The sequence below is a fragment of the Buteo buteo genome, chromosome 13 (assembly GCF_964188355.1).
Source record: "Buteo buteo chromosome 13, bButBut1.hap1.1, whole genome shotgun sequence".
In the NCBI taxonomy this organism is placed as follows: Eukaryota; Metazoa; Chordata; class Aves; order Accipitriformes; family Accipitridae; genus Buteo; species Buteo buteo.
Window position 1 is genome coordinate 26,810,831 of NC_134183.1, and position 11,632 is coordinate 26,822,462.

Consider the following 11,632-nt stretch of genomic DNA (forward strand, 5'->3'; position numbering starts at 1 on the left):
TTTTCTAAGCTTCTGCAGAAGACACACACCTCCAATTGGAAACGGAAATTGCCCAACCAATTACAGACACTGGTTTCTTTCTGCTTAGATATTTGCTTTAAACGTAACTTAGATGGAACAAATTATGATGGTTTTCAGGCAGCCTAGCTGCTTGGACTTGCCACAGAGCAAAGGTCAAGTCATATCATAGGAAATTTAAAAGAAAGTATTTCTTTGCATACCAAAAAGTTAAAGGGCCATGTGCAGTGATCTGTAAATGAAGATATGTTTTAGATACACTCACTTGTGGATAGCTATGCAGGATATCACATTAAATTAGATCTATTATCTGTCTTTGTAAAGCAGCAATGAAAGCAGAATATTATTCTTCCACACTTGGACTTACTACATCCGAAGTTGCTCTGGAGGAATGATCGAGGGAAGAGGTAATCCCTGATTTTAGCTATCAGAGATAGAAAGAAACAGCTCACAGAGCAGGAGTAATAACAAAATTAAATCCTACTAATAGGCCCACCAACTGCTACGGCTAAGTAAGAGTATTCATACTGCAGTTTGGTTGTGGTGGTTTTTCTTGATATTTTGTTGATGTTACAAGGTGTGTTTGTGTACAAAAGAGGAAGGAGGAAAGAAAACAGATAAAGACAGATCATGTGGGTACTGGAGCAACTGAAAAACATTAGGCTCCATTACATTACCATGCAGCCAACTATGGAGCATACTTATATTTCTGGATCAAATTGTGGTGGTCACAAATGAAGTCAGTACCAATTTCTTTTATAGATTGCAGCATTAGTTGATCTGTTGTGCAGTTCAACTAGGATGTCTGATGTTAGTCATTTTTCTCTTAAGCAAGGTACGTTTTACCCATCTAGCCCACACCACACACATACATTACTGATGTTAAGAAAAAAAAAAAATAAAAAAAATTGGAGCGTTACCCCCATCTCCCTTCTTTGTCAGGTTGCCATATTTTTATCTCCTTAGTGAAGAAGAAAAAAAGCCCAATAGGTAAAGAAGTTCTCTTAGCTTTTGACTTTTGTAACTCTGATTACACATTTCTTCAACAAATGCTCATCTCTAGCTGCAGTAATACCTTTGTGCTTTAGTGTTTGTTATTGAGGAATGTACATTACATGTGTGGTACAGCCAAACAGACAACTGTGAGGATTTCTAAAAACAGATAGGAAGGTCAAACACTTTGGTTCTTTATTGAGTGAATCAATCTATGACTTAGGCGGCAATTTTGTTTATTTAAAGCACTCGCCCACAGAGGATATATACAATTTGTCCTTTACACCTATCAAAAAGTGATACACTCAACACACACCTCAAACAGAAACTTCCATGTATCACCCTGTTCTGCATACTACAAAAGCTTCCGCTTTGAACTAATACACATAGAGGAACTTGAGCAAAGACATGCCTGATCCTTAAATGTTTTTATTTCTCTTAAGGAGAGAATTTTCAAAAAACACATACTAGTACATATACATCAACCACTAGAAGTTTTGTTATGTTAATTCCATGCCCCCCTGAAATCAGTATAAAAACATTCCCATAACTTCAAACTAATTTTATTTTACATCTACTTTGCACAACATGGTATTGTAATATTAAAATTATGGCTAAGAGTTTGGCAATGAGGTAATGAACAGGACTGCAAGTCATCATGACTGGAATTTTGCTGTGTATTTCTGCTTTTGGGAGTAAGGTGGATACCGCAGTCTAAGCCAAACTCTTTTCTGACCATAGCAGGTTTCATTCAAAGCACTTCACAAGAGGAAAAATAAAAGACAGTAAAGGCAGCATAATGCTAATGTATCATTTAATAATGCTAACAGCATTGGCAGCATAATGCTAACAGTAATTTTAAAAAATATTCAGGCTTTACTGAATTTGAAAGAAAGTCATACAGCAGGAGGGAGAGATGCATCATTAAATGAAACATTCTTAACAGCTTTAATAGAAAAACTGCTTTCCCTTTGTTTTGATATAGTGAATCAGTGATTTATTACAAGTAGATGACTTTGCTTTTCTTTGGCAAACTGATAAGATTTTCCTGTTACTACGGGGGATTACAACTATCTGGATTTTCTGCATTTACTTCCTTGTTCGTGCAGTAGCAGCAAGTCTGGTAAAGGATGGTGTTATTAGTTACCTGCCTACTGCAAATACATTTATTTCAATTAAAGAAATGCCAACAGGAAATCAAGAATGAGAAAGTTTTCCTAAAGTTGAAAGCTTAAACATATTTATTTACACTTAAGAAATTTTTCAAATTCGTGTGGCTTTCTGACCTCTCAGCTAATCTGTTTGTATCCACAGCTACCCCCATTTACCCTCTATACATCACACAATGTAATATTGTGTTGAAATAAACTGCATCTGTTAATGCATCGTGTTGACCCTACATGAATTTTGCAATTAAAAATCCACATATTCTACAATACTGAAACAGGAAGACAAAGAACTTCAGCTTTTCACAAACACTGTGCTGTTAACAATCAGTTTAACAATCTAGTGGGGTGATAAGGTGGGCATTCCTCACTTACACTCACAATGTGCATCAGTCCTTTCCAAAGATGAAATACAGCTCTGTGCAAAAGGCCAATGAAGCACTCGAGCCCACAGTCACTAGCAGTCCACTTCTGGTCTACCAGAACAGATTGGTCTCATGCCAAATACCAAACAAAAGAGTAAAATGATAAAAAGTAGCTTGAAAACCAAAGAGTCCTGGAGAACAGCTGTAACCATAAAGTGGAATGGCAGGCAGCTCTGCCTTGTGACTGCATCATTTAATACATGTTCCTTTATGCAATGCCGACTGGATTGCTACAGAGCTCTGGTCCCCACAGTCTATTTTTAGTGCTGTATCCTATTGACTTTTCCTCCTGAATCTGTAGATCCTCAGTTTGCCACCATCTGGTAACAACAGTGCCTGTGCAGAATTCCCACTCACTTCAGCAGGGAATTCTGCTAAAAAAAAAAAAAAAAAAAAAAAAAAAAAAAAAATCAATTGCTGTGAAAAAGTCCCAAGTTTAAGAGCTATCATCTCCTGGCCCTGCTTCAGCAACACATGGGGTCAGTGAAGTCAGCAAGTCTGGCTGACTGAGAGCTAAGTGAGTTTGAATTTAAAGAAATTACATTTTCCAATTTACTCAAAAAGCGAAAGAAAATACACAAATGAAAAAGCTGTTTCACAGCTGTTGCCTGGACTGCAACTATCATGGTCTGCAAGGCTACAGGAACCCTGATGATTTATAGTGCTTAGGATTAAAAACTGCCAGACCACTTCAGGTTTGGAGTTACAGAACACGAACAAGTTATTTTGCCATTTTCTTGTAAGGAAACAACCAGATGAATCAAATTTCAGTAACAGAACAGCTCTTACTCAAAGCAAGAAATATTTTGATGGACATGGGTAGGGAAAACACAGTCTCCCATAATATTATTAGCAGACACGGCCTTTATTTTTCTGCAGTAGCAAAATTAAGAGATAGTTTTCAAAGCAATGGACCCTACCAACGAACATAACGTTAATATGTTAACAAATTTAAAGAAAAACTGCAAATGTTTTTATGTGAGTCTACTAAAAGACAATGCATGCTTGTGCATGTGACCCAAATTTCTTTTTTTTTTGAAATGGAAAGATAATTCTTAAGTATTTACTGTTATTTATGCATATACTGAAAATCTATCGACTCCTGCTTGAAGAGTTTACAGACTATGCATCCTTACTGTTACTAGTAAGGCTCCTCTTTTTTTTTTTTTTTAAGAATCATCCCCATGGTGCATTTATTACAATACCATCAGCATAAATAAAACAAAGCAGAACAGGGTGGAAGGAGAAGGAAAACACACATTACAAGCAGGGACTTTTTTGCTTAATTTCTGAGTTTAAATCACCAGCCTAATTATATTCTGATCTACTCATTTTACATGTGTAACTTCCTAGAACACAGTGCAGGTGTACTAATAAATAGTAGTAACAATAAAAATAAATTAGGCCAAGAAAATTCTAAGATTTCTTGATGTGTTTGTTTTGGTGGGCAAGGCAGAACGAGATTTGGCAAGAAGAAGAGATGTGTCAGCAAGGGAAAGAAGGAAGGATTCTCAGTAGAAAACAGGGAGGAGGGTGTGGGAGACAGAGAGCAAGTAATACCAGAGTCTAGTACAGTCCAGATCAAATACTTCAAGTTGAAGAAACTGATTTTCTCTGCTTCTCAGCTAGTAAAACTGGAAGCACATTTATCTGAATTTTAGCAGACATGCACAAGCACTTTCGAAACTTTATAGAAACAAGGTCACAAAGATGACTAGCTTTATATTAAAAATGCTGCATCACGAAGTCCAAATTATTTATACAGAACACTTTTTAGGGAACTTTACATGTGGTCAAATCTTGGCCAAGAGCAGCAGAAATGTATCATCACCCAGGACAGGCACACACCTCCAAGCCCAGCACCAAGGTACCGCTGCGGCAGGAGGCCCAGCACCACACACGGCCTGACTCTGGCCCTTGCTGTCACTGGCTGCTATGCAACCCGTCCGGTTCACCAGAAGCCACAAACTATAAGTGCACAAGCCAGGACACTTGACTGATGCATCCCAGAGACTACAGACATGCAGCCTGAAGAGCAGCGGCCTGCCATGAACAAGGCAGTGTTCAGCACCACCTGAACGGGAGGGCCATGGCCATGGCCCACAGCACCTGCGTGACGCATCGGGCCAAACCTTGCAAGCCTTAAATGAAGAGAAAACCAAACCGAACCTTTTGTGCATGCTCCCACTGCTAACAGATGAGGGTTTTTTAAAATTATTTTTCCAGACTGGCTGCGTCACCTAGTATGTGGCCTATATGCTGAAGGCCAGGCAAATTATTTCTAGGACTTTCACTTGCTAACACAGCCCCACGTCAATTAAAGCTCTGCCATCCCCCAACACCCGAGTTACAGTTTTCTTACAACTCCCTCATTCGCCACACAAATCCTTTACCTTGCAGACTGTTGAGTACCTAGGCAGCACACTAACACAGGAAGAGCGCTCAACTCCTCTAACCACACACCTGGAAATCTGACATTAACACAAAACCCGGAGCGGGAGGTTTGCTTTGCTTGTACCTGTTTTTTCTTAGCAAGAGAGAGGCCTTCTCCCCGCTGCAATAACCAGCGCTGCTGAAGGCTCACAGGCTTCAGGCGGCCCCACAGGTGCTCTGACAGAGATGCCCGGCGGGGCTCGCTCCCCTCGGCCCCGGGACGCGAGGGAGCGGCCCCCGCCGCGCTCCTCAGCACCGGCCCGGGGGGGTGAGGGGGGGGGAAGGGAGATGAGGCGCTGAGAAAAGCCCCCCGCCCCCGCGGGCGGCCCGGCGCCCCCTCCAATGAGAGGCCGCGGGGGGAGACGGCAAGGGCGGGAAAAGCGGTGGAGCGGCCGCCTCGCGCTGCCTCACAGCCCCGTGGCCGCGGGCGGCGGCGGGTGGGGGCCGCGGGGCAGCTTTTCCGTCCTGACGGCGCCGTTCGTCACAGGCCCCTGCGTGTCCGCGTTGTATGACCGCATGTCCCTCGTGAGCCCTGCAGAGGGACACTACATCCCCATTAACAGCTCTGCCCAGAACATACGTGACAAGGTTATCTAAAAGTAAAAGCTAATTAAACCAAAATCCTTCGGTCACCAGGTCAAGGTACAGCATAAATAGGGTTGGTACAGCCGCCGTGAAGTGCGCTGTAAAGGTGTGGGATCTTTGATCGGGGCGAGGCGCCACAGGAGAACGGGTCTTTGGACTTCCCTTGAAGGGTGCAGTTGGCGGTGATGGCTGTTTGACGGTGGGAGATCGCTTTCAGCAAACAACCTGCCCGCTCTCTATTCCCATCGGCACCTGGAGGTCGATAGTCACTTAGTCCAGCTGCAGGGAGCTGAGTCCACTGCCTTGCGAACGCTTTACTTCCATCTCAGTTGTACTTTCAGGTGATCTCGTTATCTTGTGCTCTCCCCGCCCGGCAGGGATGTGCTGTACAGCAAAGACTGCAGACGGCGAATTAGAACTGTGCTGAGTAGCGTGGCTGTTTGTTTAATCTGAAAGCTTTTTTGGGAAATGTCCAACACCAAATATTGGCTGGATCCAGCGAATCATTCCCATTACTCTTGTTTGTTTTCTACACCTAGTCCTAGGGACAACCACCCTCTGCACCAAGGGAGACAGATGATAACTGCGGGATGAACAATTTTCTTTAATGATTACATCAGGCCCCTCTGTAAGTTACTATTTTCTACAGAAACCACACGCACCAATGAAGTAACTAGATAGTATAGTACTATACTAATAGCATCTTGCAATAGAGAAATGCAGGGGGTAGGGGACATCAGACACAGAAATGCTGACACCAGGGCTATCAGATGCAAAAAAACCCAAATCAAAACTACAACATGGCTCTTGGATAACCACAATGATACCAGATCTGTGGTTAAGGCCTTTAAGTACTATTGTAGTAACAAAAATTAGTAATTAATGATTGCATGTATACTGCATAAAGTAACCTTCTATTCTTCCAGAAAGTTATTTTACAGACTACTTGACAGCCACCTGCAGTTAGAAAAGCATGACCATAGATTCTAATAATGCATTTCTAATGGTGATTAGAACCATTAAAAAACATTTCTAATGGTTTCTAATCTATATTTGAAACTCTAACAAGCCAGTGAGCATTTTAATTTAACTTTTTAATTAATATTAAAGTTGGAAGTGATACAGTTCCACGGAAAACTACTAGACAGTGTAAGCAAAGATAGTGATTGTTAAAAACAAACAAACAAAACAAAACCAAAACCAAAAAGAGAATGGAGTAGGAGACAAAATGGAGAGAACAGAATGGAGAGAAGGAAGAAAGTTGCTGTATTATTTCAACAGCCTTAAATTGTCCATGGAATAAAAAGTCATGGGTTTGCCTAAGACAGGACATGGAAGTCTTACTGTTCTCATAAAAGTCAGCTCATAAAATTCAGCTAATTAAGTCTTTACTGTCTTAACTCTGACGTTTGTAGAATAAGGAAACAATTGGTATATTGCTTTATAGATTTATGTTGAGTAGTTGGGGGGGAGATACAGTAATTTTTCTTGGTGTGCTCTACTTCCAGGAAAAAAACCTCATCTATGCAGGAGACAGTATTTTTAGGGACAGTATAAGAACGCACAAAATTGTCCCAAGAACTTTAACAATACTCAATCTTTTTGAAGTGCAGAAAAACTTTTTGATTTCTCACATTAGGTGAAAACCCTCCCCACAAATCTACATTAAAAAAAAAAAAGGAGCAGCTAACAAAGCAAAACATTCTATTACCTTAGCTATTATGCTTCAGGACAGGATGAGAGAAGCAACAACCTGTGACTGATGGCAGTCACACTGCTTAATGTGCTACTGCAAGACACCACTGGAAAATAGTTAAGTACAAAAATTACATAAAAATGACTTACATTTATTTCCCTAATGTTGACAGATACTTAGGTCATAGTATTTACAGACCATACAAGTGATTTACTGAAGAACAAACTAATTTAATTCATGCATCAACTCAAGAGCACAGCACTTTTTATTTGATACAGTCCAGTAAAAATACGGAAATACAGAATAACTTACAGAAAATATTTAAAAATGTTTCTCTATTAAGACACTCAAAACTTGTATTCTGTGGAGCACTGGATTTTTGTGGTTATACGCTGTCCAATCATCTTGTAATGTCATTCCTTAACATGAAAGCTAAGAACATATTCTCAAGTCTTGTAGTTCCTCTTACTCTTAAACATAAATACTGCTGAGTCATCCTTACTCGATAAACAAATATTTACGCTGCATCTGCACACAAGTATGGGATAAAATAGGATTTAAACTTTTTTTTTCCCCAGCATCAACAAAGCTGAATAAAACAAAGCTTCTGAAGCCAAGCTACCTTAAAATTCATGAGATAGCTTTACTAGTTTAAGTTTTGTCTTTGCTGCAGCAGAGTAATCTAAAGCACTTCACTATTTCCCACTTACAGGGACTTTCTCCAATTAGGAGCTGTTTCACTTTTGCTTTCTTCCTCAAAGAAAGTAATATGCATTCTGCAGATCCATTGTAAAAGAAACTGTGTAATATATTGTGAAACTGCTTGGAAGGGGACACATACTGAAAATATCCACAAAAGGACTGTTCTACCACTGGATGCATGTATTGCCTTATTAATTTACTGGGGGTCTGCCCATTACATTCTTTCCCTGGCCAACCCATAAGAAAACACACATATGCTTAAAGAGGAACTGTCTCTTCATAGAATCATTGTAATTTTAACCTGTTATTTTCTCTTTGTTAAAGCAATTGTCCCTAATAGCATGTATCTAGAAATGTTTAAAAATATTGCTAGCTGCGCAGTACATTTGAGCTTGCACATGAACTACCTTGCATAAAAAGAAATTAACATTATGTAATTAGTTTTGGATAATGCAAGTTTCCTAATTCTAGTAACTTTTTCTAAATTTAAACACTATCAATATTTAAACACAACAGAAATTATCTGATTTCCAATTCCCTTTTAGCCACGCTTAATTCTTGTGTTCTAATCCTGCAGTCTCAAATATACTCTTAAATAACCTATTGGACTCCTCAGTGGGTTAAGGTGAGCGCAAGTATAAGTTTTAGAATTAGCAGCAGAACACTAGTTTTGACTTAAATTGTCATCACATCTAATGTAGAAAATTAATTCAAGTATACTTTATGACCATGTATGTTGCCATACAAAGGCATCATCTGGCTATGATGACTATTTGGTCTGTATACAGCATTGAAATACAGTATAGAGAGGGAGCACACCAGGAATCCTAATGTAGAAGGGCTTTGGGGTAATTTCCATTTATGGAATTTACATGGAATGTTGTAAAAATTTTAAATATATTTTAATAAAAAGATATAAAACTACAAAATTAATGTATTTTGAGAAAAACTAAATTCTACAAAAAGTCTGAATGCTTTTTCCATCTATAATTGCCATCTGAATATTCAACATTTGACATCATGCCTACTGAAAATGATTATTTGAGACAGATTTTTGGACTATGTGGATGTTGTATGCCAACTTCTAAAGCAACATGAAACTCCTCATCCAGAGTCCAAAAAATGTAGGGAGACCCTAAAAATGTAGCAGAAGCATTTCCGCACACTGATTTCAGTAGTCAAGTTTGTGCAGAAGTGATTCCACTAGATTCATAGGGTACCTTTTTTGAGGCAACAGAAGCTTGTTACTTCGTAAGCTTTCTGACACTTTCCAGCTCTTCTATGGGTTTCCATTTCTGATGGATTGTTAATAGCTGGAAGAAATTAAAAGGAAAATACGAATGAAATTAGCAAAATCCCAGTGAGCATTTGCTCTACTCCCACCCCCCTGTATCATACATCAATTTATCAGTGAAGAAGGATTTCTACTAGTTTTACATTTTCCTTTAGAAGTACGCAAAAATAGCAACTGATGACATATTAAATAATTTGTTGAAGAAAATAACTTGGATATTAAATATGTAATAATGGCAAATAATTTTATTTTTCCTTATCCTAGATGCTCCACTAAACTAAGATTTTTTTTCCTTCAGGCTGCAGTACTCAAAAGCATTCTTAGTCAATTTCATAGTTCAGGAACAAGGCAAAGGTAAACAGCATTTCCTCTACACTCCAAGTTTCCACTGTTATCAATGGAATTGAGTAAACGGATGTTGGGGGAGGGGGGGGGGCGGGGGGTACACCAACCAGAAGTACGTCATAAATTCAGGATCAGACCTAGAATGTAATAGCTGAATCCCTATCATTAATACAGGGAAGATACTTTACATAAAGTTATGAATTAAGCAGTTCCACTTTTAAATAGATAATACGTCAGCTTCACATTTGTTTCCTCACTAATATTTTGCTAGTTCTTACACATTTAAACAAAGTTATTGTGTTTGAAATATATGCTGTTTGTACTGACTATATTATTTGTACATGTTACCTTCTGAGGCTTGGTAGGCTCGACAGTTTCCCATGGTTCTGGATTGCCAGTCTTGTTAATGCTGTAAGAGAAGATAAACCAAAACAGGTACTATGTTTTAGGGTGTGATCTTGCATACATTTTTCTTATATGAGCAGTCTATTGTCAGCAGAACTATTCATGTAAGTAAGTAGTTTCCTGAAACACAACTTTACAAGTTTGGGCATTTCTTTTTTAAATTTTGGGTAGGAATCAATGATGGCTTGCTTTATTTGCAGCTTCCAAAGCACCAAACAAGCCAACATTGTTCAAGTATAATGTGTTATCATAAGAGAAGCAAGCTGAAAAACCAAAACTGAATAAAGACACAGAGAAAAAGTAAGGAGATTCTTAGCCTGACAGCTAAAATGCCTATTCCAATCACTTTAAAGTAAATATAAAAATTCCCCAAAGCTTAAAGAGTATAGGACTTAGCTCCAATTATCAGCCAAGCCATTAAAATATTAACTTATTGTAAGTTCAAACGCTGTTCTTCATATACAAGTCAATAGCCTGGCTGCAACATATCTGCATGTCATCTACCTATCTGATTATTTGAAGTTCTTCAGAAGAACATTTAAAACCTATTACACCTAAAGCAAAGAAAAAAGATTAAATAAAAAGTTAGGAAAAAATTTGGACTATGCTCCAAATGAATTAATTTTTTTCAGTATTCACAATCTGCAGATATCTTAGTCATTACTAGTAGTAGTCTGGAACATCGCCACGGATTTTTTTTTTTTTTCCTTTTGGTGCAAAACATGATGCTCCGATACCTCCATTGAACAAAAAACGGTTAGGGTAAACTCCAAGCAATAAGTATTTTGCTTACATCACATCGGATTTGCTGAACAGGGAATAGACAGAAAAAGAGAGCGCCCCAACTGCTGCAAAGGACACGACTCCAACCAGCGGAATGAGCTGAAAGACAAAAAACGGAGAGCTGAAGAACTAGTGTCCTGGCTACAGAGCCATGAATAGGGGCAGCGAGGGTTACAAGGAGCTAAGGTGTGATCACCTGTTGCGGTACATTACCCCTATATCACTGTTTGCACCACCTCACTCCCAACGCGTGGATTTCAACTTACACGCGTCCCCCGCTCTCACCATTTCCTCTATAAGGTGCCCGTGATTACATGGCAACCCCGGCGCGCCTGCTTCAGCCAGCCGGCACCCCCTCACCGACGGGGTTCTCACAGACCCAACGCCTCCGACAAACTTACTTCTTTTTTTGCTTTTAGTATCTGGAAGAAGCTCGCGTTCATCCTCGCTGCGGGCTGCGGACCTGGAACAAACGGTTCCCTGTTACCGCACCCCGGCTGCGGGGCCACCCCGGCTGCGGGGCCGCCGGCCCGGGGGAGAGGGAGGACGCCTCCGTTACCTGGCAGAGCGGAGAAGAACCGGCAGCGCTTCGGACGGGCACCAGCGCCGGGGCAGCGCGCCCTCCGCCTTTTATACGCCCGGCAGCGCTGCCTATGCCCCAACGCAGGGAGGCGGGACGCCCGCCCGCCCGCCGTGCCGCCCCGCAGCCCGCGCCCCGCGCAGCCAGGGCGCCCCCAAGCGGCCAAGGCGGGGAGCCGCCCGCGGGCCAGTAGAGCCGCCCGCGGGC

General features: G+C 40.5%; 1 protein-coding gene across 1 annotated transcript; it reads right to left on the bottom strand.

Moving 5' to 3' along the window:
* Window positions 1-7,563: 7,563 nt before the first annotated feature.
* C13H15orf48 (chromosome 13 C15orf48 homolog) lies at window positions 7,564-11,513 on the bottom strand. Its single transcript, XM_075045210.1, has 5 exons — window positions 11,405-11,513; window positions 11,247-11,308; window positions 10,856-10,944; window positions 10,006-10,066; window positions 7,564-9,331 (listed from the first exon to the last, which is right to left on the bottom strand). Exons 2-5 carry the CDS (start codon window positions 11,286-11,288, stop codon window positions 9,263-9,265), a joined length of 261 nt encoding a protein of 86 aa, XP_074901311.1. The 5' UTR covers window positions 11,289-11,308; window positions 11,405-11,513; the 3' UTR covers window positions 7,564-9,262.
* Between the last annotated feature and the right edge of the window lie 119 nt (window positions 11,514-11,632).